Here is a 25,541-nt window from a genome sequence, read left to right as displayed (position 1 = left end):
TTTTCATAATGTAGCGCACAGTAAATTGCATTCTACATCAATGAATATTAAGCAGTCTGTGTAATGAATTGCTAAATTGCGTTAACGATAATGAGGCAGAGATCTCAAATGGCAGTCAGCCCATCGGTCAATTGCACACGTTCCACCTACAGTCTATTGATCGTCACAACTATGATGAAAACAAGGAAGAAAAACCACGCATACGCATCAATTAAACAATACTTTGCAACATGCAATTTTCTTCAATGCTGATAAGCATTTCATTCCTGACAATAGTGTTACGTTCCAAGCCAGACAATGAAAGATATGTCTCTGTTGTGAGTCTGTGAGTTTCTGTGCGAGTCTATGGTTAGCTGTGCAAATCTATGGCTATCTGTGCGAGTTTATGACATCTTCCTTTAGGGTGAGGAGTCATTGCATCGGTTCGCGAGCGCCATCCTATGGTCATATAAACGTGTAGGGAGCGAACACGCTCGCAGGTGGAACGGTGCTGCCACCTGGAGTAAAACCAACGTTGATTTCAAATGCTGAAACGTTCAGACAGCACTCGCACGTAACACGTGGCAGCTGTCTACATTATTAATAAGCCAACGTATGCGGTAATTACATAGAATCCGGCCACATGGATCAGCGGTAGAGTTACCAGGCTCACAATCAGAATGTTTCGAGGTAAAACCATGTTCGGGGGTTGACTCAGCCCATCACACCGAACGGGGTCAATTAAAATGAGTACCACTCTGTACATATGTCAACAGTGCTTGTCATATGGAGATACCTGCCATAGGAATATGTAATTTCTGTCATTTGTTTGTGTGACCCCCCCCCACCTCCAGCCACTAGAGGCCACTACATTCACAACAATTAAAAAAAAATCGACTAGACTATTGATTGAACGCTTCATGCAAGCGTGATGGAGCCGAAACTTTAAACGGCTAATTGAATCCACCCGGAATGCTGAGGCCCATGGGCTGGAGGGGCCCAAACACAGGGTTACAAAAGGCCGGGGGGAGGGGGTGAATGGGTCCCGGGACCAGTGCCAAATACGGGACACCACTGGGGTGAACACGCGTGAAATGGTTTGTGCAAGAGCCGTCGGAACACCTGCAGTTCCCCGTTAGAAAAACAAACTGAACTTTTGGACCCATGACGTGGTAGTCCGAAGGCACAACAGGGGGCAACGTGTGGTATTATCAACCCGAGCGAGGCGTTACATCTGAATCAAACGTGTCAATCTAAACAAAGTAAACGTAGCACGCAGCCGGCTAAAATTTAAACACGAGTGCATTACCGTTCCCGAGTTGCTGATGGGGAGGCTGGTGAGCAATGATTTATTAGTTTGAGTTGAAATTCCAAGAAAGACACGGGAAATGTAAAGTATCTCCTGATACCTGCCGTGCATCAAAAGCTATGCTGAGACACTCAAGATGGAACTTGAGACTATCACCTGCCGACATTCATTCATTGTCACGACGAGAGCAGGGTGAGTAGTCGTTGAAGACGTATTACTGTTTTTCTGTGACCGGGTGGGCTCGGAGGTCAGCGACACAGAGCTAGCACAACTGAGACCATGGGTGTTTAAATTCGAGTTTCAGCCTCAAGTGCAGAGTTGCACTACAATTTGGAGACTGACCGGTTGGACTCACTGTCTGTCCTGACAGAAAGGGAGTGATTTCATCTTCATCCTCACATGGAAAGTATTTCAATGAGAAAGCATATTTGAGGGGTTTTATAGGGGGAAAAAACCCATGTAAGCTTCACCGTAACACTTACAATCCACTTTCATTCATTTATATTTTTGTCATCTCCCCATGAGTGGAAACACGATAGAAAAATTGGCATCAATTCCACATATGAATCGTGTGTATGTTTGATCACAAAACTACAGTGACCAAAAACACAAAATTTGTCAATAACTGACATTTTAAAGATACTGGCTCTATACTAAAAATATATACAGTACATCATAAGCTGATGTGAGCACTGCCTTGATACGATTTAAAAAAAGACATCACAAAGCTTATGTTATGAGCAATGATTTTTCTTTGGAGCAGAACCAATTATAAAAGATACTGCATGTCAAAATGTTATCCTATTATATTATTTGATGTGAGTCAATGTTGATAATGCATGTGGTTTGCATTTTTTTTTATCACTGCCAAACATGATTTGCTTAAAAAAAATTGTGAAAAATCTAATAGGGCCCTCATGGATTGTGATCGTAAGAAATAATTAAATTATTGCGCTAGACAGCAGTTTCTCTCCCGGTTTTATATACAGTAAAACCTTGGATTGCGAGCATAATTCGTTCCGGAAACGTGTTTGTAATCCAAAGCACTCGTATATCAAAGCGAATTTCCCCATAAGAAATCACGGAAACTCAGATGATTCGTTCCACAACCCAAAAATATTCATGTAAAAATGATTAATAAAAAATACCTTTTAATATTTTTATTATTTCTATTTAACATAAAGGAATCAAATGTATTAATTACATTTAATCGTGGCTGGTGTGAGGGAGGCGAGAGAGAGGAGAGGAGGAGGAGGGTTAATGTGTAGGACGACTTTCACTGTCACTAACGGAATCACTGCAATCTGTTGGCTCACTGGAATCTTTTTGTGCGACTTTAACAAGGAACCTGTCCAATGACACTTGCTTTTGCCTCCTTTTGAGGAGGCAAAAAGCATTGTTGCAGTACAGTTACTAAAGAACAGTCACTACACTTGGACACAGAATAAAAAAATGCTTTTCGCACACACACACGTGGTGGTCACAACACTATAGTAAACAGTATACGCTCGCACGGATGTTGACTATACGAGTGAGGCACGCCGACTGAAACCGAGCATGGGAGACGATTACCCACAATCCCGCAGCAATAGAGAGAGAGAAGAACTATTGGCTCAGTTGTGATCACGTGACGCTCGGCAGACAAAGCGTATACTTACTACTCGTATTGCAAGACCTCGCTCGTTTATCAAGTTAAAATTTATAGAAAATGTTTGCTCTTCTTGCAAAACACTCGCAGACCAAGTTACGCGCAATCCAAGGTTTTACTGTATTTAAAAAAAAATTTTGCCATCATCTAGAAAACACAGACCTGGAAGGCTCAAAGGCGGATGGCACAAAACACTTATTCACTTATCGAATCGAACAATAAGTGGCGGATAGAAAGCCCCATACCAGTCACTGGGCAGCACTCCCTCTTGCTTAACTGCCACACAAATTAGGCCGCGAACCGTCAGCGATGTTGTTCCACAGCAAACGCGCAGCATGGCAGCACAGTGCGGGGTCAATGCAATGCATCCACCGATGAAGGAAATCCACACAGTAGCAGAACAGTGCTGATACTTGCAAGCAGTGGGCTGCAAAAAGACCATTGTGGGTCCCTTCATAAAAGCGATTTCCTCCCAAAAGACCGTGTATTTCATATGGACAGCGATCAATAATTACACACACAGCATGGTGGCAATAGGGCTGCGGTGGCCCCGAGCAGCTGTTTGTGAGATAAGCCGCGGTGAGATGTCGCCAAACTGACTTGCTTTCTTCTTTTAAAAAATGCCAATGATTTTTCTGACACCATCTTAATCCCCACCACTCGTGTTTTGTATAAGACATCTTATCGCAAAAGGCCCCCGTGCATCACCACAAAATCGGCCATACAAAAAAAAACACAATTTAAAAACGTGGCATTTTCAATTTGAACCTAAATGTCGTAATACTATCAATCATCGTCTTAAATCAGACACAATGGGAGCAGGCTTCAGTCGCCCGTCAAAGCACCAGATAGACATATGGATGTCCGTAACACCTCTTAACTCGAAAACATCAAACAGCGAGTGATCGCTACAGGAGGCTGAGTACCAGAAATTCCAATTTGGTTGAACAGCCAAGTAGAGTAGACTCAAATGCACGCAAGTTCACCAGTTATTCCAGAACTGAAGATGATGGACAACACAAGCTAGTTAAAAAAAAAGTGGCGTTTCCATAATTTTCCAAGTTACTTGCGTTATCACGTGAATTGAGCAGGTCTTACCCAAATCCTTATACTTCTACTCGGTCCAATTCGTTCAGATGACAACTGACAAAAGTCAGATATTTTCAGCGTTCATCTCCTATTTAGAGTCCAGAGAGAATGGTGGAAATTACACATTTCTATGGAGGGGGGAAGTCTCTCCATTGGACAACCACTATTGATTTTTCCACAATGTGGTTCTCAATTTGTCAACCTCTGAGGAATGATGGACTGAATGAACACCCAACCAGAATTTGAACTCGCAACCTTCTGACTGAAAGCCACTCTATCACTGAGCTCACAGGCCAGACCAGCATACTACATTCAATCCCATGTAAAATTAAAAAAAATCTAAATAACATATTTGAATAGAAATGTAATAGTTATTTGAACCACAAAAAAGGACCAAAAGGCCCACTACACACGGGGTACATGTTCGGGCAAACAATGAGAGCAATGGTTTCTGCAACATTTTCTATGATAGGAATTTCAGTTGCCCAAATCTACAGTAGTTAAATATGATTGCTACGCCACCTAGTGGGCAATTCTACTGGAAACTTTCATAATAAATGAAAGTGTTAAACTTTATATCAGGTCACAAGAGGTTAACAACTATGAAATGCTCATTGGTCATCAAGCAGTCTTCAGACAACTCCATCACTCTATGCCAGGGCTCTAAAACTTGCAGCGCAAAGCAAGATGTGGTCCCCAACTGCCCTTGAAGTGGACCACAAAGCTATGGCTTACCAAGGGAATTGGCTCGCATAGAGACAAGCGAGATGAAAGAGATAAACAACGATTAAGATGACAGAGCTGTAGAAATCAATATTAGCAGAGATGTTCAGATGTCGATACGTGGCCTGCCAGGACATACCAGTTTTATTATTCAGCCTGCCTGAAAACATAGTTGAAGAATCACGCTCTACGGCATTGCTATACCAAGTTGCCACAGTTGCTTGGAGCGAATACATTTCTGGTTACCATCGAAGGCAACGGTTGCTTTGTGTACAACAGACCCGGGGTCAAATATGATGACAATTTATGCAGCATTCTTCTACAAATTTACAATTACATTCCGAATTTTAATCAATTACAATCCTGACGCAATTCCAGTCAGAATTCACACTGGCTCTCGTGCATCCATGGCTTTAAGTCGGCGTCACAGCTGGCGCCAGTGCTCACCAGCAGGACGCTGTAGAAGCCAGGCTGGATCTCCCACTGGCGGAGCTGCTCCTCCGCCGGTTTGAGCACGCTGGCATCCTGGTTGGTGGCGCGCGTCAGGGTCTGGATCACCACGACGCTCGCACTCGCCAGCTCCATGGCCCTGCTTCTCTCTGCGTCGCGAGCAGGCGCTCTGCGCGATGTGTCACTCTCTCCGCCGAGTCGAACGTCCAGAGACTTCAAACCGCTCCAAAACGAGCTATGGGTGGGAAGGGGTACAGGAGTTCAAGATTGTTAATGATCCACACGTTAAAGAAAACACCTGACTACATTACAGCTGGAAATGAAAATATTGGTTTGAATGTGATGCGACTATCATTACTCTCATATGCAGTGGGAAGTTGCTGCCCCCTACTGTGCGAACTGGAGCTTATTGCGGTGATCTCAGAGGTAGCTCTGTGATATCCGCTTCCATGGGCCGTTCTCCGATTGAAAGGGTTGAGAGATACAAAGCGATACTTTGTCTCATGATAGGACACCTAAGAAAAAACTGGGATTACAAAAGAAAACGAAAATAATTAAATAAAACACATTTAACCCCATAAATTCTTCAAGGGGTAGCTTTTTCATTCTGCTGTGGCTTGATGTAATAGGTCGGAGAAGTTGAAATGTTGCATCGTATAAATCGTACCATTGCCACCGGCACAATGTGTTAGATTTAAGATAGGGGCCCATGAAAAAGTGATCAAGAGAACGTGAAGACCACATCTTCAACAGCTGGAAAATTGAAAAAGTACAGTATCGGCCCCAGAGGCATCATGAATATGGATGTCGTTCTGACATTGTCTGGTAAATGTCCAAAAACTAAGAGGCAAATACGAGATGACATAGGGCCTATTTAATAGCAAACCAGAGGGACATTGGGCACATTTTTATGAGTTCCTTTAAAAAGACATTTTGGGAGCACATAAAATCCGGGACCCTGTTAAAAGGGACAATTTTAACGTGGCCCAGATTCCATCGGTCCCATTTAAACAGCGCATTGCAGAGAGACGAGAGAAACATGGGGGGCCCACCCCCGTTTAAAGAGATGCCATCATTGAGGCCAGACAACACGGGGCCGGCCCCACATACGAGGCCACAACACGCGGCCCACTTAATATAGACGAATACAGAGCCCAACGAAGAGGACTTTGTGGGAGCACATTGATAAGGACAGAGACCCAGAGCTCTGCGTGTGATCGGCGCTCACGAAGCAGCCTCCGAGACGGGCAGAGCAGCGGGAATTACAATCAACGTCGGCCGCGTGAGTTCCTCTTCTCACTGCGACACCGCCCAAACAATCTCCCCCGGGGTTCTTCCATCATCATCATCCTCTCCTCTCTGCTCCCCCCACCCCGGGCAGCAGCAGCAGCAGCTCCTCAAACTCCCTCGTCCGAGCTTCTCTCACCTGTGACGATCAACGTCCACCGAGCGAGTTCATTCCATTATCGCTGACGTTCAATTCGAGCGATTCTTCTCACTTCGTTGCGTTTAACCGAGAGCAGCAGCAGCAGCAGTAGCCTCGTCCAGTCCCGGCATGGCTCTCACGTTTTTTTTTTGCGATCCCACCACCAACCACGCCGCCTCTTGCCCGTTGCGACGAAGCGATGGGAATCCACAACACGCTCGATTGCTGCCTGTGCACGTGCAGGAGACGCTACAGCGGCCATCTTACGTAGGGGTTTTTAACTTGTCTAACAAACCCCACTAATCTGTAATTAAAAACTACACTTTTTGCGTTGAATTTTCTTTTTTACATTTTTGTAACAGGTAAGGCCCATTGAGCTGTGTAGGTCTCTTTTTTTTCAGAAGCGACTTGGTTACAATAACATTTTAATTTCCACACGATTTAAGCCACTTTCATCTTCTTGGTTCTTTTGGTAAAGTCACGTAGAAGGGAAATAATAAAATAAAAACATTATAAAATACAATTATTTTTATTATTTTATTACTTCACTTCTACGTGAGTCTACCGAAAGAACCAAGAAGATGAATCCCTGCAGTCACGAAAGCTTTAAATCGAAATTTAAGCCACTTTGTTGATGCTATCATTTGTGGCCAGGTCGCGTCTAACAGTTAATAACCTCCAGTGGGCTTTACCTGATATGATAACCAACAAATTGTTTAGTTTTATTTGCTTTATTCTTTTTATTTTATACCTACGTGACTTTACCGAAATAACCAAAGAGTATTTATTTACATATTTAAGTGATTTATTTACCTTCCATATACTTTGCACTCATATTGTGATTATTTTTTTAATATTTGGCTGCTATAAAAACTACAGTAAGATGGCGCCTGCGCAGCGCTCGCCACCCGCTCGATTTGGCGGGAAACGCCGCGTCGAGTGGCGCTGCCGAGTCTCGATGAGCGGCGGCGGTTGCCGAGCGCGCAGATTCGTGCCACCTCCTGAAAATAAATGACATTAAAAAATGTTTTTATGTTTTTGTTCCACAGGCGCGTTTCTACCTATAGCAGTTATAATGTCGCATCGTTATTACATTTTTTGGGGGGTGGGGGGGTTTGCCGTATTATGTTTTTTTTAATGTATAAGATGTTAATGTATAAGTTGTCGCGACCGTCGTGAATCTGCGCGTGCGAAAAAGGCACTCGGCGTGCGCTACGTTGCTTCCTCCGAGCGGGGCCTATACGCGCGGCTCCGCGCACTGTACCCGGTAAACAGGGACATTTAAATAGTTTAAAACAATTAAGGTAAATAGTCGCAGTTCTCACGCATACTCGTTGTTGTTGTTGATATCGTCTCGGTCGGTGGCTCGCATCCGTTGCGCTTCAAAGAAGTCACGGGATGTGGTTAGCAGCACACAGAGGCACCGCCTCTGCCAGTGTTAAACGTCTAAGACTTTAAAGTATTTGAGGCGAATTAATACGATTTAGAAATTGGGTGTCGCGACAAAATAAATGATCTCGTTGGTTTCTTCAGTGTACATTTCTCATTTAAGTGGCACCTTAATAGCAGCGTCGCTATGTTGTAATGTTAAATAATGTTTGACAATTGTCACCATAACTCGCGTTTTCCCATATTAATAAATTGTTCACATTTTTGTTAGTGCTGTGTCCCCACAAGATGATTGATAAACGTAGTGAAGTAGTTTGACAGCGTATCCGTGTTGCATTAGAATCCATATACGTACTGAATTACATAAATACACGTACGCACATGTATTAGAATATATTTACATATACCTAAATGGTGCATATATTTGTGTGTGTGTATATACTGCACATGTACGAAGTGAGGTCCAATTGAGATGGTCTATTGCAGAGGAGACCTCAAATATTAAGTGGTTCACTGAGAGCGATCGTCGCTGAAACGTAAACCAGGAGCGTAACAAACGTGAGAAAGCACAACTATTTTAGAATATATTACAATATTTACAAGCATAATACATATTTACGATTCTCGACATCTTAATACGAAGCGACCATGGAAGAAAAATACAGCAGTAACGTGATTTCCAGCGGCAAGCTGGGGTCGATTGGGAGCAACCACAATTCTGGGTAAGTCCGCGTTGTCGTATGGTTATCAGATATTGATCTTGGTATGGGTACTTGGTAGATTGCTGCATTTGGATGTTTTGTGTATCGGTTGCAACTGAAGGTAGAAAACTGACCACGCAAAAAACGAAATTGTCCACACAGCCGAACCCTTTGGCGTGTCTGAAAATCTGGCCCACTTTGGGCAACTTGCAGCCCAAACATTGCATCCAAAACATTGCATTACAGGCGTGAGCTACCATCATTTCTGTAATCGTTAGCACAATTCTAAGGAATGGGACAGGACCCTTTGCCTCATGGCCCAGATACTTAAATTTTTACGGTCTGTTGGTGCCTACACGAGTCTTTCCACTTTGAAACGGCCCACACATGAAACGTATCTGTCTCTGTAAGCACCATAGCCGCACTTTATTTGCTTACAGTACTTGGAATATCTTCAACGTGGAAACATTGTTTTTTTTATAATCTTAGTGTACGCAGTGACATGTTGCTGCAAGGGTCTCTTGTAGCGACATTTGAATGAGGCGTTTGTTAATGTGTGGTCTGTCAAAGGTTTTTAAAAGTTATGTTCTCTCAGCGATGAAAATGATCCCCCACCCTCATCTAAGGAAACGCATTGTATTTTTCTCAGTTGTCAATGGAGAGACGCACTGGTGAAAATGTTTCCCAGCACAAACGAGCAATGGTGTGGTGCACACATTTTTGGGATGCCCTGCGCTACGATGGACGAATTTCTGGTGAAATAACAAGCTGTGATTTTTCCTATTGTCTTTTGAACCTTCAGGGTGGCAAGGTACATCGTGTTGTTGGCCATTGCGAAGTTGTTGAAATGTATTGGCCTCTTCGAAGCCTACGACCTGCTGAGGGTGGTCAACATTGTCCAGTTTGTGTTCTTGGTCAAGTTCGGGTGAGTGTCTGCAGACATGCGTACTTCACCGCTGTTCGTGAATTTGCCGTCACATTTGATTAATACATCGCTCTGCAGCTGCAAATGTCAGAGTGGTTCTACTCAGAAGAGTGTGGGCTGGTGTTCGTCTTTAGATTAAATTCCTGAGTCACTGGTGGAACCACATAATGTGCTTTGCAGAAATTATTGTATCCAGGTGGGCGTACAACTTTTGACCTTTCACAAAATGGTAATGGTTTTAGTCGCTCCAGGATAGGCGCTGAGTCAAGTGTGAACTGGGATTTGAACTTGTTGGCCTTCAGTTTTGGAGTTGTGTGCTCTAGCCACTGTTCTTCCAGCTGGATTTTATGTTGACACCTAAGATTAGACACAGAAGCTAGTGCAATTAACCTTAATATTGATTTCCACTGATAAGTAAATAAGGAATTGTAATTTCAGGTCTGCAGCTTTTTTGCTGTTCTTCCAAAAGCCGTTCTCTTCTGGCAAAAGGATCACTCGGAGACAGGTGTGTAAACAACATGTTTCGATCCTGCACGTTAATTTAAAAAGGTCTGGGTTATGTTTAAGATATACCATAGCGAAATTGTTAACATGTTTTTCCTCTACAGTGGGTGAAGATTGTCCGAAACGCATTCTTTGGTTGTGTCGTGTCGCTGCTGTGGTTTTACGGCCTTGCACTTTGTGGACCCTTGAGGTGAGTGCTTTTAGATGTCACTTTACAAAAAGCAAAGATAGCAATTCTACTTAAATCTGTTATTCAACATTATGTGGTTATATAAAATCATCCCATGGCATATGACTAGTCATCAATCTAAAATCATGGAGCACATAGTAACACCACTACCCGTTTCAATAATTCGCTGGTAGACTTTAAGATATTTACCAGGATGCGCTGAAGCCATCCACTTGCTCACTTACCAACCTCGACATGAACATATAAACGTCGCTGATCAACTCCCCGCCATTTAGACTGCTAAAGCTTAACAGTGGTGAGTGGGATTAAATAGGTAATTGACCACATTATTTTTTGTAAATAATATAATATAATTATTTGTTTCCTTTTTAAAGTCTTGTGACTCATTTTAAGGAAAGGTATGTCAAGTGAGATGTTTGGTCAATTCCCTTTTTAGTATTTTATTTTACAATGATGTACTTTTTACACGCTTTCTTTTAACTCACTCTGTCTGTTGTTGTTGTCGTTGTATCCTCAAATCTTGTAACTCAATTTTAACCCACTTCCCAATGTGGTATCGACTGCAAACTTGGTATACTTATGTCATACTGATGACAATACTATATTCTATCATAAAAAATAGATATTTTTAAAAATTATTTTTTATATGTTATGTTTCGGCTTGGGTCTAATTGTCCACGCTCAACTGATGTTGGCTGTAAATCATCACGGTCCCTTACGTTAAGGCAAGCTTCGGGGTCACTTGCTGGAGTCGTGGAGTTCTGCCATCACTAGTACATTTCATAAAAACGTGTTTTTAAAAAAGTTTTTGTTAAATATTATTTATGTTGTTTTCGCAGGACCATTTTGCTGTTTGAACACAGTGACCTCCTGGTGCTATCGCTGCTCACCACTCTCTTCACAAGCTCCACCGGGAGCCCTGCTAAGGTTAAAAGCCATGCAGTTGCTGTCGTTGTCTCTGACAAAAGCAATTTCTATTTAATTGTTTTCCAGTACAGATGCAAATAATGTGTGTAATTCGTGAGGTCCAGAGAGCTGAGGATTTTAGTCATGTAATTTTCCTTATTTCCACAGACCAGAGGATCTGTATTATTCATCATCGGCGTCATCTGCCTGTTATTGTTCGACAACGATGACCTCATGGCTAAAATTGCAGAGCATCGTATCCTTTTGCAAAGCCTTTGTGTGTGTTTTTGTATTGTGTGCAGCCCATTGTAAATCCGCTGCTAGATGAAGGCCTTTGCATACTGTCTTGGCTATGGGGTTTGTTTTGTCTTTGCCATGCTCAGAAGTTGCTGTTGGTGAAGGGGTGGCCCAGGACTGGTTCGGGTATCGCTCCCCGCTGATGTTAGCCATGACCAGGAATTGAATTGGGGCGCCACGGTGGCGAGATGTTAACTACCTCGCCTGGTATAGAGGAGGTCGTGGGTTCGATCCCGACCCTGACTCCTGTATATTTGGAGTTTGCATGTTCTCCCTGTGGTCGCATGGATTTTTTCCAGGTTCTCCGGGTTTCCCTTCACATTTCGAAACATGAATTTAGAGCATTTGGCTGTTGTGTATGTACGTATATTGAACTTCTTTTACACCGTATGTAGCCAACCGTGCTAATTATAGGTGCCATACTTTTCCACGTGATAAGCCACTTCGTTGAGCTATCAATTATGGCCAGGTCGCTTCTGAAAAAGAGCTTTATAGCTGAGTGGGCCTTACCTGATAAAATAAAATAAATAGTTTTATAGAATGCACAATGGCAGGTTTGTAATGCAATGCCCCACTTCCCTTCTGATGTAAAGCTATATTAACTCATCTTTATTTCCCTTCTGTTGTATTTTAGAGATGATGGGGCCATATAAGATCTTTCCAACTGTTATTGTGTTGCGCCAGCTTCACTGCTTCCTTTACTTGTTGCCATTTTTAACAACGATAATAACGTTTAGTTTTATGCGTCGTTCGTTAAAATTGCATCTCGCAATCACTGAGGATCCAAAGACAAGCTGGAAGGCAGCATCTCGGTGGTGAGCTGGTGCCAACAATTGCCCAAGCTCTGCAGTCCTCTGAAGATGTTTTCAGCCGATTAATGTTTCATTTTAATGAGTGTTTACTTTGGCCGAGATCATTTTTCACCATGTAAATATTTACTTGGATAATGTTTAAAATTTATACTGGTAGGAACCACCTGGTTCCATCAGCCCATGGGGGATTATTGTGTCCGTCCGTCGTGCATCAAAAATGGGAAGGGTGGGGCTGCGTGGAGAGGGGAGGGTGGGGAGGGGCTGGGTGGGGATGGGAGGGTGGGGAGGGGCTGGGTGGGGAGGGGCTGGTCACCCCGTGGTGCCCTTATAAAACTCAACGTTTAACCTACTCACGTCGGCTTGTGCCCGCCCTCATAGTCGGCCATATTTGCGGAATACACCACGCCGCCGTTGACCGAGCAATCCAACGTTCTTACCAGCTCCCTCCGCAGGAATGTGTTTTTTTCGTTTATTAATAAGCCTTAAGCATGTTATGTTGTTGACGATGTGACTTCTTGGAAGATGTTTCTTTTCCTTAAGCTGTACACAGCTGAAGACCATCACGACAGTGCCTTGACCCATGCGCTGCATACTGCCATTTCTCTTCTGGGTCTGGCAGATCACAAGGTAATTGAGTTGCTTTGCTGCAGTCTAATAATGGAAGGCTAAAAATACGTAATAAAAATATGTCATTTACCTATAACAAAAAAAAACTTCAGTCTCAAGTATTTTCTGAAGACTGCTGGTCCATTCTGGTGTTTGGCCAATTGCTTAACAAATGGGAGTGGCCAGAGAAAATCCACTCAAAAGGCCCATACAGAGAGGTACACAAACATATTTACCATTTTGCCATGTAATCGCCACCTCTCAGCCTGGCAAGGTTAGGAGTTTTACAAATCTCTACGATCCACCAACAATTAACGCCCTCCACATTTCTGGATCACAGGCGTTATCCCCTGCATATTTGTGGGTGTAATTAGTGTGGCACATCCGGTTGATATGAATCTCACTCATTGTCTTGCCCCCTTTTTGTAACACCCCCTGGCAGTGGTGGTAACATTGAGTGTGAACACGGTTGTGCACAGGGTGGGGTGCTGCTGCTGGTGCTGACGCTGCTGCTCAAGGTCGGCTACCACGTGGCCTCGCGCAAGCTCTCGATAGAGGTGGGGGGCAGCAAGCGCCTCAACGCCCTCTCCACGTTGGTGTCGGCCGGCCTGCTGCTGCCCTGGGCGCTCGTGCTGTCATCCACCACGGAGGTACGACTGCGATGATGTCAACAGCGCTGTTCACGTCAGTATTGTGTCCCTCTCATTTGCTGGAGTGATGGTTTCTTGCTGTAGCCACTGTTAAGTTGTTTGGACATGTAATTGTCTTGTACTAAAACAGACGAGAGATCGGGAAGGTTAACTATCTCATGCAGTTTAACACGTAGGCTTTCGCAACCAATATCTATAATAAAGGTTTTTTTTGGGTGAGACTGTGTAAATATAAATGTGTTGTTAAACTTGCCACTATACGATACAGCCAATCAGCAAGGTTTGTCACGTAAACAAAACGTGCCAAATAGTTACTACTTCAGCACACCGGTGTGTTGGAAAGTAAACCCATAACATTTACGATTCGAGTATGACATTTTGTTGGTGATTACAACCAGCTTCATCAGGTAATTAGCCAGAATTGTGAAGAAGTCCTATGTCATGCAATGGAAACCTGGGTTATTAGGCATGTACGGGATTACTCCTCTTATTAACGGTAATGTGGGGGACCCAAGTTGCGAATCTTATTGTTTCACAATTTTACTCCACTAATTTGCGAGGTAAAAATGCGAATAACCCGTGGATAATCGTGACGAATTTGCCTTGCGACTCCAGCTTTTCTTAAAAAATTGCGGCTAATAGGCTGATAAGAGGAGTCCTGTAATTGTTAATAGGTTAAAAACCAAGTCGGTCCACGACCGCATCAGTGCTTCCGCATGTCGTATCGGTAGTGGGGCTCAGACTGACAAAATGGCTGTACATTATAACCCACGGTGTTGCATTTTCGCCTTTGCCCCCTTTTTCTTCCCCTTTTGGTCGCTAAGCGTGACAGCCCGGCAGTGTATTAACAAAAGAGACCCGTACACACACTTAACACGTTACCGTGGACATTCCCGCGTGGGCTTCCCTCCACCCCCCGCCGCCGCAGAACAAGGTCGGCTCGTGGAGCCAGCTGCTGTGGCCACTGCTGGTGGTGGTGTTCACCGTGTGCGTGCTGGACTACTACGCGGACGCGGTGTGCGTCGCCAAGTTGGAGAACGCGCGCTGCACCCGTCTCAGCGCCGTCTTCCTGGTGCCGTGCGCGCTGGCACTCGCATGGCTCTGGGGGCACCCGCTCGCCGACACGCTGCGGCCCTTTGAGCGGCCCGCAGGCCCTGGCGACACGGAGCACGTACTGTCTGGAGGCGTGGCCGTCAGCGCCACCTTCTTCCTCATAGGTGGGCGCTTATTTGGGATGGACTAGGTTGTTATTTTGGATTCGTTATTATAGATTAATTTTTACGGTCATTCTCGCAGCGGCAGCTTTGGCTCGCCATCGAACAAATACAGTCACTGCATTGCATGCATTCGAATGCGCTTCTGCAGCCATCTGGAACACTTCTTTCCGATATTAGTAAGCCACTAGAGCTATGCACTTTTAAATCTATATTGAAAACTAATTTCTTTAGAGCTGCTTTTTGTGTTTAGTTTGTTGTCCTTCCCCCGCACCTCCGACGAGCACGGTTGGCTACGTACGGTTCGAAAGAAGTTCAACATTCATACATACATTATCGTCATCCTCAGCCATGGTCAATCTACTGCTACCTCTCACGATACTGCCTTGGTTTAAGTGCATCGGTCATGGGTTCAGGTTGGGGGGGTGGATTTGACCATACCTCACAATGCTGGTTAGTACGGGTTGAAGGGAACGCAATTTGACTGGCGTCTCTCCGAGTAACTGATTGGTATGGGTGCCCTTCTTCAGTAGGGCTGCTCAGATTTAGATTGATGATGATGAATGAATCGGCCCGTCCTGTCTGCTACAGCATATCGTTCACAAGAAACAAAAAATGAAAAGTGCACAAAGAAGCATGCTTGGAATTACATTGAGTGACAGAGAAACATGGATTAGAGAAGATGTCCAGGTTGAAAGTAATGCAAGCTGATTCTTGGGTATGACACGTAACACATTCCTGCGGAGGGAGCTGGTAGGAACGTTGGGTTGCTCGGCCAATGGCCAGGGTCAACGGCGGCGTGGTGTATTCCGCAAATATGGCTGACTGAGGGCGGGCACAAGCCGGCGTGAGTAGGTTAAACGTTGAGTTTTATAAGGGCACCACGGGGTGACCAGCCCCTCCACACCCAGCCCCACCCCTCCCACCCAGCCCCTCCCCACCCTCCCCTCCCCACCCAGCACCTCCCCACCCAGCCCTTCCCCACCCTCCCCTCTCCACCCAGCCCCACCCCTCCCATTTTTGGATGCACGACGGACGGACCGACACAATAATCCCCTGTGGGCTGGTGTAACCAGGAGGTTCCTACCAGTACAAAACTCCTACATATATGCTCCCCGCTGACCAGTGCGGTGAAGTATGGTCCAAATAACCCTTATGACCTGCGCGGTGTGGGGAGGCCCTCATCCAGCAGTGGAATGTACATTGAGAGAATCTCCCAAAGGCAAGCGTCCACACTCACGAATTGTCCATTGCCTTGTGACCTCTGCCCTTTTGCGTTTGGTCACCGACTGACATGCCCGCGGTGCCACCGTCTGGCGCAGCCACCGCCATCCTGTCGTCGCCGAGCAAGCGGGGGCAGAAGGGCAGCTTCGTGGGCTACTCCCCCGAGGGCACGCCGCTCTACAACTTCATGGGGGATGCCCTGCAGCACACGTCGCACTCCCTGCCACGCTTCATCAAGGACTGCCTCAAGCAGATCCTGGAGGAGTACGACTCTCGCCAGATCTTCTACTTCCTCTGCCTCAATCTGGTACGTGTGACAAGTCGGCGAGTCGGTCAGCAGGGGCTGGAATTTCCCCACCAAATATGTTCCGTCCATAATATAGGTTTTTTGGTCAGATCGCGTTATTTATAAATGTGTCGTAACCCTCCACCACCCGACACGGCCAAACAGTAAAAAATGTGTCACGTTTTTCAAAGGACCAAATCATTTACTTCTTTAGCCCACCGGTGTGCTGTAGAGAGAATCAACAGCATTTTAAAATTTGAGTAGTACGACGTGTCGCTGATAATTACAATCAGCTTCATCGGGCAAGAATGGCCGTATCGGGTGGTGGAGGGTTACGACACATTCATAAATAATGCGATCTGACCCAAAAACCTATAGTATGAATAATATTGGTCGCGAAAGCCTACGTGTTAAAATGTTCCGTCCAGACCGCTCGTGCTCTGTATGTTTGTATGTTGAACTTCTTTCGCATCGTACATAGCAAACCGTGCTAATGGGAGGTGCTTATCAGAGGCAGACTAGAATAGGCACGTGATTAATAGCCACGGCAATACATAGCCAGGTGTATAGTGGATATAGTGTGCCGAGCATGGTCATATTTTCTGGGTGGTCAACCTTGGACAGACCCAGCAGAAATGAAGCCCCGCTTGGCATGATTCTCTACACATCACTCACCTACCCACCCCCACCCAGCCCAGCGATTTGATGAAGTGTTACAATTTCTTGGTCGTGTTTCTGTGCAAGAAAGTAATGTCTTGTTCCAGTCTTACCCTCTAGTTTCTTCTGTTGACATGTTCGTCTTCATGAGCCACAGCCTACATGTAATGTTAGCATGTATTTTGCATGTATAGAAAATCATCTTTTCTCACATTAATTGATGCATGGTCCGTGACTATCAAGATTTGAATCGATGATTTGATGTCATTTTCATGCTTGGTTCCAAGGGGAATGTGGCAGGAAGGCTAGGCCAATTGGTTGGTTTAAAATACCAATGGCTTCTTGGGGTGGGGGGGTTATCAGTTCAACCAAGATATCTGATACAAGGGACTGCATTGGCAAGGTGCATTTCGAGCACAAATATACCTAAAGAACCCGGTTTCTTTGTCATTAGCGATGTTAAGACCGTTTGACGATCAAGGTGTTAATAAAACTTACTGATGAAGATGTTAACAATATCAATTGATGTTTATTCCCATTAAAGAAGTATATGTTTACACTCGTAATGAGGGCAGTAACATTGTTCACAGCAAAGGTGGTAGGTGACACTGATAATGGTGTTTCATCTGCAATGAGCAACCCACGACTGGTTGAAGGTGTTAATGCTGTGAATTATAATAGAGGTGATGGCACTGTTGATGGACACATCGTGTCACAATGGAATACGATGATGCTGTTAGCACTTTTGATGATCATGATGATGGTGCTTTTATGTATGTAATGTGTTACTTCCCACGGTTACTGAGCCCAGGGCCCAAAGGCCTAAAACACCAAGCGCCCAGCAACCAACGGCACGTTCGTTGAATGGAGCAAGATTTTAAACATCTTGGAAAAAATAAAAGAGATAAGGGGAGGGAATTCCTCAGCAGAGCAGTGGGTGACAATAAGCAGAAAGGGAAGGGTTTTGACCCCCAGTCGTATGGTGGTGAAACACCGTACGGATGAGACAATACAATCACCCTGGTAGTGTTAGCACTGTTAAGGATAGTATTAACAATGCTGATGGCAAACTTGTTGAGTATCTCATCTATATTTATCTAGCGCCTTATTCCAAGACGCTTTACAGAATCTATAAATTGTACGTAAGTATTTTTCAATTCATGTTCCTCTTAGAGCTACCACTCAGTGTTATGTTGCCGCAGTACAGTACAATACCCCCCTCCCCTCTAATCCGATGCTGCTCCGGCCAAAAGAGAGCCAGTGGATTTACAGAGCATGGAGGATTAGTGAAAGAGCATAGCTTATGGTGTGAGTGCATACGATGCACTATTACAGCAGGCTTTTGTGTGTGTGTGTGCTTGGTTGAGTGATGGAGCAGTGATTAGTGCACCACACTATGAACCTGGTAATCTAAGTTCGGTTCCCAGTCATTGCTAACATTGGTGACGGATATCTGGACCGGTCACCTGGGACTACACCTTGGTCGACTCGGCCTTAAATGAGCATCTAGTGTGGGGTGTGTTTTAATTTCATCACTTTGGAGGCAAAGCCGGCCGCGCATGGTGGCAGTCACACCACTCCGCTGTCTGCGGTTCCGGCTTTAATAGATGCTCGCCAACAGCATTGTTCCAGCATTCTGTATAACCGTATGGGGAATGTTTGCGAGTGTGTGTATGGGGGGAGCGATGGTGCAGTGGTTTGTACTCTCCCCTGTTATTCCCACATGTGCTTGATAGGTTTTATTTAAGTACTTTGGTTTCTTCCTACGTGAAGCTAAATATTCCGTAAGATGGAATTATCCAATTCTCATTTGGATAATTCTTCTGCTGCCCTCGCAGTTTAAAACTCAATTCCCCAAACCATCTGTGCTGTTGACTCCCTGCCTCCATTGAAATCTAGGCTCAAGATCTTTATCTTTGCCTCTGCCTACAACTGACTGCTTCTATCAAAAATATTGGCATTTGTGCAGCATCTTGATTCGCGTCTAGATGCTATACGAATCCAAATTGTCTTGTCTCCATTGCAGGACCCTCCTGAAAATGAGTCTCAAGGCTCTCGAAAACTTGTCGGAAATTAATATTTTACATGATTCATTATTCTCCACTGGCAGATGTTCACCTTTGTAGAGCTGTTTTACGGAGTGTGGACCAACAGCCTGGGCCTCATATCGGACGGCTTCCACATGCTGTTTGACTGCTCGGCACTTGTGCTGGGCCTCTTCGCAGCCCTCATGACACGCTGGAAGCCCACTCGCATCTTCTCTTATGGGTGAGGCACAGCAAGCAGGCAAGCAAGCGCCACCTCAACAACATCATGGCCGGTGCACATAGGCCACAAACCAAAGCGAAAATGAGCTCTGCCCAAGGTGGCATGACTTTCAGAATGTGAAAAAAGAATAGGGTTAAAGCATATTTTTTTCATCTTGATACCGGAAAAATTGTTCCATAGACTTAAAGCTACTTGTTCAAAAGCTCGGGTGAAATATTTACCGTTTATTTTACCAGGTAAGGCCCACTGAGTTTTAAAGCTCTTTTTTCAGAAGCCACAAATGATTGCTCAACGAAGTGGCTTATGTGGAAATGTATAGTAGTCGATTACTTTAAACGCCTGGTGAAAAATCTATGCAATGACAGGGAGAACATGCAAACTCCAAAAAAGCAGGTGTCAGGGTCGGGTTCAAACCCTGAATGCCAGGCGAAGGAGTGAAAATCTCGCCACTGCGGTGCCCAAATAATCTCTCAATGGGGACGAATGTCACGACAAAATAGGCAGACAGTACAGACAGGATAAAAATAGATTTTTCAAATTATTTATGACAATTCCTCAAATCATTGGGTGGTGGGTAATTGAAAAACGCATACTCAATATGTTTCAAATCATAACCCATGTGGGGAGATAGTGTAACATTTTTTAAATGTTCTGGTCAAAATGTTTTAACAAAACCAATTTGTGTTTTGCGTGATAAAATGCACCGTCCGTGTCCTCACATGGGCTTTCACTGCCGTCATGCAGCTATGGACGAGTGGAGATCCTGTCGGGGTTCGTGAACGGCCTCTTCCTCATGGTCATCGCCTTCTTCGTGTTTCTGGAGTCGATCGGGCGCCTCGTCGACCCCCCGCACATCAACACAGACATGCTCACCGTACGTGCGCGATCGCTGCAGTCGGTGGCGCGCCACTTGTTCGTCAACGCTCCCCCCCCCCCCCCCCCCCCACCAAGGTTCGCACATACAACTCACGTCTCACGTCCGTTTGTTTTACCTGCGCGTCACAGCCCGTCTCGGTGGCTGGGCTCCTGGTCAACCTGGTGGGCATCTGCGCCTTCAGCCACGCGCACAGCCACGCCCACGGCCGCGCCGGAGGCTGCTCGGGCCACCAGGAGCACGGTCACTCGCACTCGGAGCACCACGGCCATGCCCACTCGGACCACGGGCACGGGCACAGTCACGGCCATGGCCACTCGCATGGGCAGAGTGGCGGCGGCGGCGGTGGTATTGGTGGTGGCCTCAACGCCAATATGAGAGGTGCGTGGACGTCGTGGCGAAGAGTGCACACTTGCCATAGTTGTCCTAACGGCCCTGCTTAATACCTACATTGTGAGGCAGAGCTGCTGTCTGAGCCCCGTGGTTTCATCGCAGCCTATCAGCCTTTGGCTGAGGGGGGGGGAGGGGGTGGATAATGTGATCACTGATCTAATGCTTCGGAGGACGAACATGTGTTGTAAAACATCACGTAATAATCCACGTATGTTATTTTTTTATGTTTTGGGTTATGCCGACCACCTGATTATTTAGGTTATTTTGCTGCTATAAAATTCCACGTGATAAGCCACTTTGTTGAGCTGTCATTTGTGGCCAGGTCGCTTCTGGAAAACAAGTTAACAGCTCAGTGGGCTTTATCTTGTAAGATAAAACATAGTTTAGTTTTATTTATATATTTTTAAGTGATTTGTTTACCTTTCCTATACTTTGTACTCCTATCGTGTTTTTTGTTGTTGGAACGTTCTGACCGTCCCTTGCTGGACATCGGTGACAAAGAGCTTCATAGCTCATCGAATTCCTCCAGTATAAATAAACATTCTGATTCTGAACGTTGCCGCTGTCGTCAAAGGCGTATTCCTGCACGTCCTCGCCGACACACTGGGCAGCGTGGGCGTCATCGTCTCGTCGCTGCTCATCAGGCAGTTCGGGTGGCTGGCCGCTGACCCCATCTGCTCGCTGTTCATCTCGGTGCTCATCTTCCTGAGCGTGGTGCCACTGCTGCGAGACTCGTGCCGTGTGCTCGTCCTCCGTTGCCCCCCAGAGTGCGAACGCGAGCTCGCCAACGGCCTCAACAAGGTTCGGAGTGACAGTGGGAGCAGAGTGCGGTTGTTATGGTGGGCCCTGGTGCAATGATTTAAATGCCCCCCCCCCATCCACTCCCCAACCCCTCCCAGCTGTCTGATTTCCCCCTGCTTAGCTGGGCCCCTAGTCCCCTCCAGCCCGTTTGCCCTGGAGAAATTGCACGTTTAATAGTCAACTAAAGCTATGCTTTGCTGTAAATTGAATTCAACTAGTTGGACTGCTGGAGTCAAAGGAATTGTTTATGGCGTAACCTCTTTATAATTATCTCGTCAGTCTACTGCTGGATTAAGGCCTCCCCATGGCGTGTCATTTTGGGAGTTGTTTGACCATACTTCACCACGCTAGCTAGTGCGGGTTGGTAAGTTAGGGGGCCCCATGACCGTTTTGGATTTCAGCCAACTCCAGGAATTAAATTCGGGTCGTCATCAGGTTCGTATTGAAGTGCGCTAATCACCCACTACACACCGTAACATAGCACATAAATCAAATAGTCAATTCTTACACACGCCAATTTTTATTAATAACTAGCTTTACTACCCGGCTTCCCCCGAGACTTGGATTCTTGTCTTGGATTAACACACGGCCTACGCGGAGGGTGGGGGGGGGATGCGTGACGTCAGCAGGCACACTGCGTAACGCTTCCGCATGCGGGTGACATCACAGATGAGACGTCACCGCTCACTTGCCGTGCAAAATATATCCATTATTGCGCCCCCCCCCCCCCCCCCCCCCGGAAAATACAAAAGTCTATTTTTATACTTTTTGCATTGTGTACAGTCTGGAAGCTACTCACACGCCAAATTTGAAGTTTGTTGCATTTTGAGAAGTATGCTAAACATTTCGAACAGACACACATTCACAAATTTCCCTTTTTGAAATATATATAGAACACATTCCTGCGGAGGGAGCTGGTAAGAACGTTGGGTTGCTCGGTCAATGGCCAGGGTCAACGGCGGCGTGGTGTATTCCGCAAATATGCCCGACTGTGAGGGCGGGCACAAGCCGGCGTGAGTAGGTTAAACGTTGAGTTTTATAAGGGCACCACGGAGTGACCAGCCCCTCCCCACCCAGCCCCACCCCTCCCACCCCCACCCAGCCCCCACCCTCCCCACCCAGCCCCTCCCCACCCTCCCCACCCAGCCCCTCCCCACCCTCCCCTCCCCACCCAGCCCCTCCCTGCACGACGGAGACAATAATCCCCTGTGGGCTGGTGTAACCAGGAGGTTCCTACCAGTACAATGCAATTTAATTGACAAATCATTTACAACCCTACCGAATGGTTTATCGGTATTATTGTCAGGTCTCGTACAGCTGATATCGTGTGCGCACGTATGTCTGTCTCCGGCAGGTGCTGAACGTGGACGGCGTGCTCTCCTACCGTAACCCCTACTTCTGGAGGCACTCGGCTGCAGTTGTGGCGGGCACATTACACGTGCAGGTGCAGGTGGGAGTCGTGGAGCAGCGGGTCGTGCAGCAGGTACAACTCCTGCTGCTACAGTTCCAACTTTTTTCTGCATGTCGCTTACACTTGACTGTTTTTCTTATTTTGATATTTTACTTTGATTTTATTCCATCGCAGTCATTCATGAGATTAGAGAAGTGTCTAATTTGAATCTCACTATGAGCAGTGTGTGAGAGGACCCAGGAAAAGGACATCACACAATACGTAATGCTAGAGGGACACTTTTATATGCCCTCCGAAGAGTGTTCTTCACTTAGCAATCAAACCAACATTCATGCTCAGAACTGGAATATGCTAAATAAAAAACACATATTTTTTACATACAGTCATTGGAGAATGTGCTTAGACTATAAACTCATTCCACTTGTACATTTGAAAACCGTGTGTATATCGTGCTGGATGGATTGAAAGCTCAAGATATAGGCAAATGCAGGCCCAGTGCTTTGACATTCACCCCATTTGCTCGTAAACTCATTATTGATGTGTTTTTCAAATATGAACCAAAATCATAGGTTATCGCAGTCTCTTCGGTAAGTGAGTCAGCCTTTAAACTTGCAATTATTGTCACTTCAAAAAGTTTATTGTGCCATTATTGTGCCATTATCATTGTACAGGAATGTCAAAGATCTGAGACATGGGTGGCACCCATGTGAGCAATAACAAACGCGATTTATAATTGGGGGAGGGGTTAAGTTTTTTTGTTCTTGCCAGGTCAATATCCTTCTCTGTGCTTCCCACTCCCTTCTACCATGGGGGGGCTGCCCTATGGTCCAAGAACGTTATGTTCCACGTAATTGTACGCCCATGTTCCAAAGCCTTTGGGGGTCTTTCAACATTACAAACATCTGTCAAGGAGGTGAAGAAAGAAGAACCTTTTTATTTAAAAATATCGAATCAACATTTTAATGAAACCTTTGCCGGACAAATACATTCTAAGGTCGCACTCATTACACACAAAGTGCTTGCTACAAATTAGCCATAATAGCTTGCTGATCTCGACAAAGAGCATCATTCATCACACAAGCTCCGGTCATCCTCGCAGCGGATTTTGGCGAACCATCGAACAAAGACGGTCACCGCATCGCACACTTTCAGATGCGCTTCTGCGGCCACCTGGAACGCTCTTCTGAAATTGGGAAGCCACTGGAGCTATATGCACTTTTAAATAATCTACATTGAAAACTCATTTCTTTAAAATTTATTTTTGTGTTAAGTTTGTTGTCCTTCCCCTAACACCTCCGATTAGCACGGTTGGCTATGTACGGTGTGAAAAAGGTTCAACAAACATACATACAAATTATGATGTTGGTTTGCTTTTGGGTGGCCCTCACCGAGGCTCTATCCACCCAAGGAAGGCTAACGGGGGACACATGTTTGTGCTGCACGATGCACGTCGCGCTGTGTTGCAGGTGACGGCCGTCTTCAAGGAGTGCGGGGTGTCGAACATGACGGTGCAGGTGGAGAAGGAGGAGTACTTCCAGCACATGTCCGGCCTGGGCGCCGGCTACCGCGAAGTCATCGCGCTCACGCAGCAGATGGATGCCCTGGGCACACTCAAGGACGGAACCACCATCATGTGACATGTGATGAAAGTTCTTGGGAAGGAGGGGGGGGATGTCTCTCGTTGCAGGATGCAGCGACAACGTCGAAGTGGCTTTCCCGGCTCAAACGAACGTTGGTTTGTGGGGAGCGCGGGCATTTTGGGGGGCGCTCTTATCTCCATTGGCAGCACTTGAGCTAACGTTATAAATTCCACATTCCTATGGTGGGAGTCAAGTTTATCCACAGGGCAAATGCTGTTCATTTATCGCGTCACAGTGATTAGGCATGTAACGATTTGCCTGCCTTGCAATTTTATGAAGATCACAATTTAATTCAGGATCTTTTTTTTTTACATCATGGTGATTGTAGCACCTCTAGTGGCTGCAGAAATCACGTGAACCAGTTGCAAGTTGACAATAACTTGTTCTCACGCACAGGATTTAATGCATGTTCTGTGAGTGCAAGAAACTATGTTTGACGAATCGTTACATGCCTAGAGGTGATATTTATTTTATCGTCCCAGTGGTGACGGTGAACCCAGTGTGTGACCCCTGACTGCCATTTGAATTCACGACCTTCCCCAATTGCGAACTCGAGTGTTAACCAAACAAGCCAAGGGCAATGCCAAGAAAGCTGCAGCTCACTCAACAGTTCCGCTCAAATTTCTTCAAGCGCAACTAAAGGGTTTCTACGATTAACCGCGCAGTAATGCCATGGCGCCTTCACCGAGAAGTCCACAATGGTCCACGGGAACGCTAAGAATTGTTTTTACCCCCAAACCTTGCTAAGCGTTGCTGTTACACAAGAGTCTGTGTTTGTCCTCGCCTGCATATGGGTATCGCCCCTAACCAATGTGCGTGTATTTTAATGTGCAAAATAGACCATCCTACTCTTATCTAATGTTTGGTTATCAAAATGCTGAACCGTCTGGTGTAAATAAAATGTTGGATCACTTCACCGGCTTTTTATTGTATTGCTCTGATTGTAAACAGGTGATGAGTTTTTTTACTGTATTGAAGTTTATTCATCACAGCCAAACCTGGAGGCAAGTTTAGGTGATTAAATGCGCCACAACAGTGAACATAACTGCTGACTTCTCTGTTTGGGTTTTAGATCTTGCCAGTCTTCTCGCGTTGACGAGGGACTCCCAACGCTGCGCAAATTGACTGTGCGTCACCACGCTTACCAGTGAAATTTGAATCTGGGGAGC

At 45.6% G+C, this 25,541-nt stretch overlaps 2 protein-coding genes across 3 annotated transcripts in view; one reads left to right on the top strand and one right to left on the bottom strand.

Moving 5' to 3' along the window:
* Positions 1-6,808, bottom strand: part of IPO11 (importin 11) — a 93,476-nt gene extending 86,668 nt beyond the window's left edge. The window contains exons 1-2 of the mRNA XM_061553429.1: positions 6,625-6,808; positions 5,196-5,433 (exon numbers count right to left, since the gene is read on the bottom strand). Of these exons, the coding sequence (XP_061409413.1) occupies positions 5,196-5,333 (138 nt within the window). The 5' untranslated portion in view covers positions 5,334-5,433; positions 6,625-6,808. The remainder of the gene's footprint in view (positions 1-5,195; positions 5,434-6,624) is intronic.
* Positions 1,180-25,293, top strand: SLC30A5 (solute carrier family 30 member 5). 2 transcript variants are annotated; one of them, XM_061553431.1, is made up of 16 exons: positions 1,180-1,480; positions 9,517-9,639; positions 10,078-10,144; positions 10,248-10,333; positions 11,173-11,260; positions 11,408-11,495; positions 12,899-12,975; positions 13,434-13,604; positions 14,533-14,821; positions 16,141-16,349; positions 19,096-19,253; positions 19,998-20,127; positions 20,259-20,508; positions 21,095-21,321; positions 22,676-22,804; positions 24,199-25,293. In XM_061553431.1, exons 1-16 carry the CDS (start codon positions 1,425-1,427, stop codon positions 24,367-24,369), a joined length of 2,319 nt encoding a protein of 772 aa, XP_061409415.1. In that variant the 5' UTR covers positions 1,180-1,424; the 3' UTR covers positions 24,370-25,293. The 2 variants fall into 2 exon arrangements, with proteins under 2 accessions (XP_061409415.1, XP_061409414.1); XM_061553430.1 differs by lacking the exon at positions 1,180-1,480 and adding an exon at positions 7,836-8,735.
* The last annotated feature ends 248 nt before the right edge of the window (positions 25,294-25,541 follow it).

This window comes from Lethenteron reissneri, chromosome 18, assembly GCF_015708825.2.
Source record: "Lethenteron reissneri isolate LAM-NWPU_2019-01 chromosome 18, ASM1570882v1, whole genome shotgun sequence".
Lineage (NCBI taxonomy): Eukaryota > Metazoa > Chordata > Hyperoartia > Petromyzontiformes > Petromyzontidae > Lethenteron > Lethenteron reissneri.
This window is presented reverse-complemented; position numbering and strand designations above follow the sequence as displayed.

Coding starts and splice junctions, on each gene's coding strand:
- SLC30A5 (XM_061553430.1), top strand. CDS start 8,662: ATGGAAGAAAAATACAGCAGTAACGTGATTTCCAGCGGCAAGCTGGGG. Junction 9,640..10,077: donor GTGTTCTTGGTCAAGTTCGG/GTGAGTGTCTGC, acceptor TTGTAATTTCAG/GTCTGCAGCTTTTTTGCTGT. Junction 12,976..13,433: donor TGGGTCTGGCAGATCACAAG/GTAATTGAGTTG, acceptor GGTTGTGCACAG/GGTGGGGTGCTGCTGCTGGT.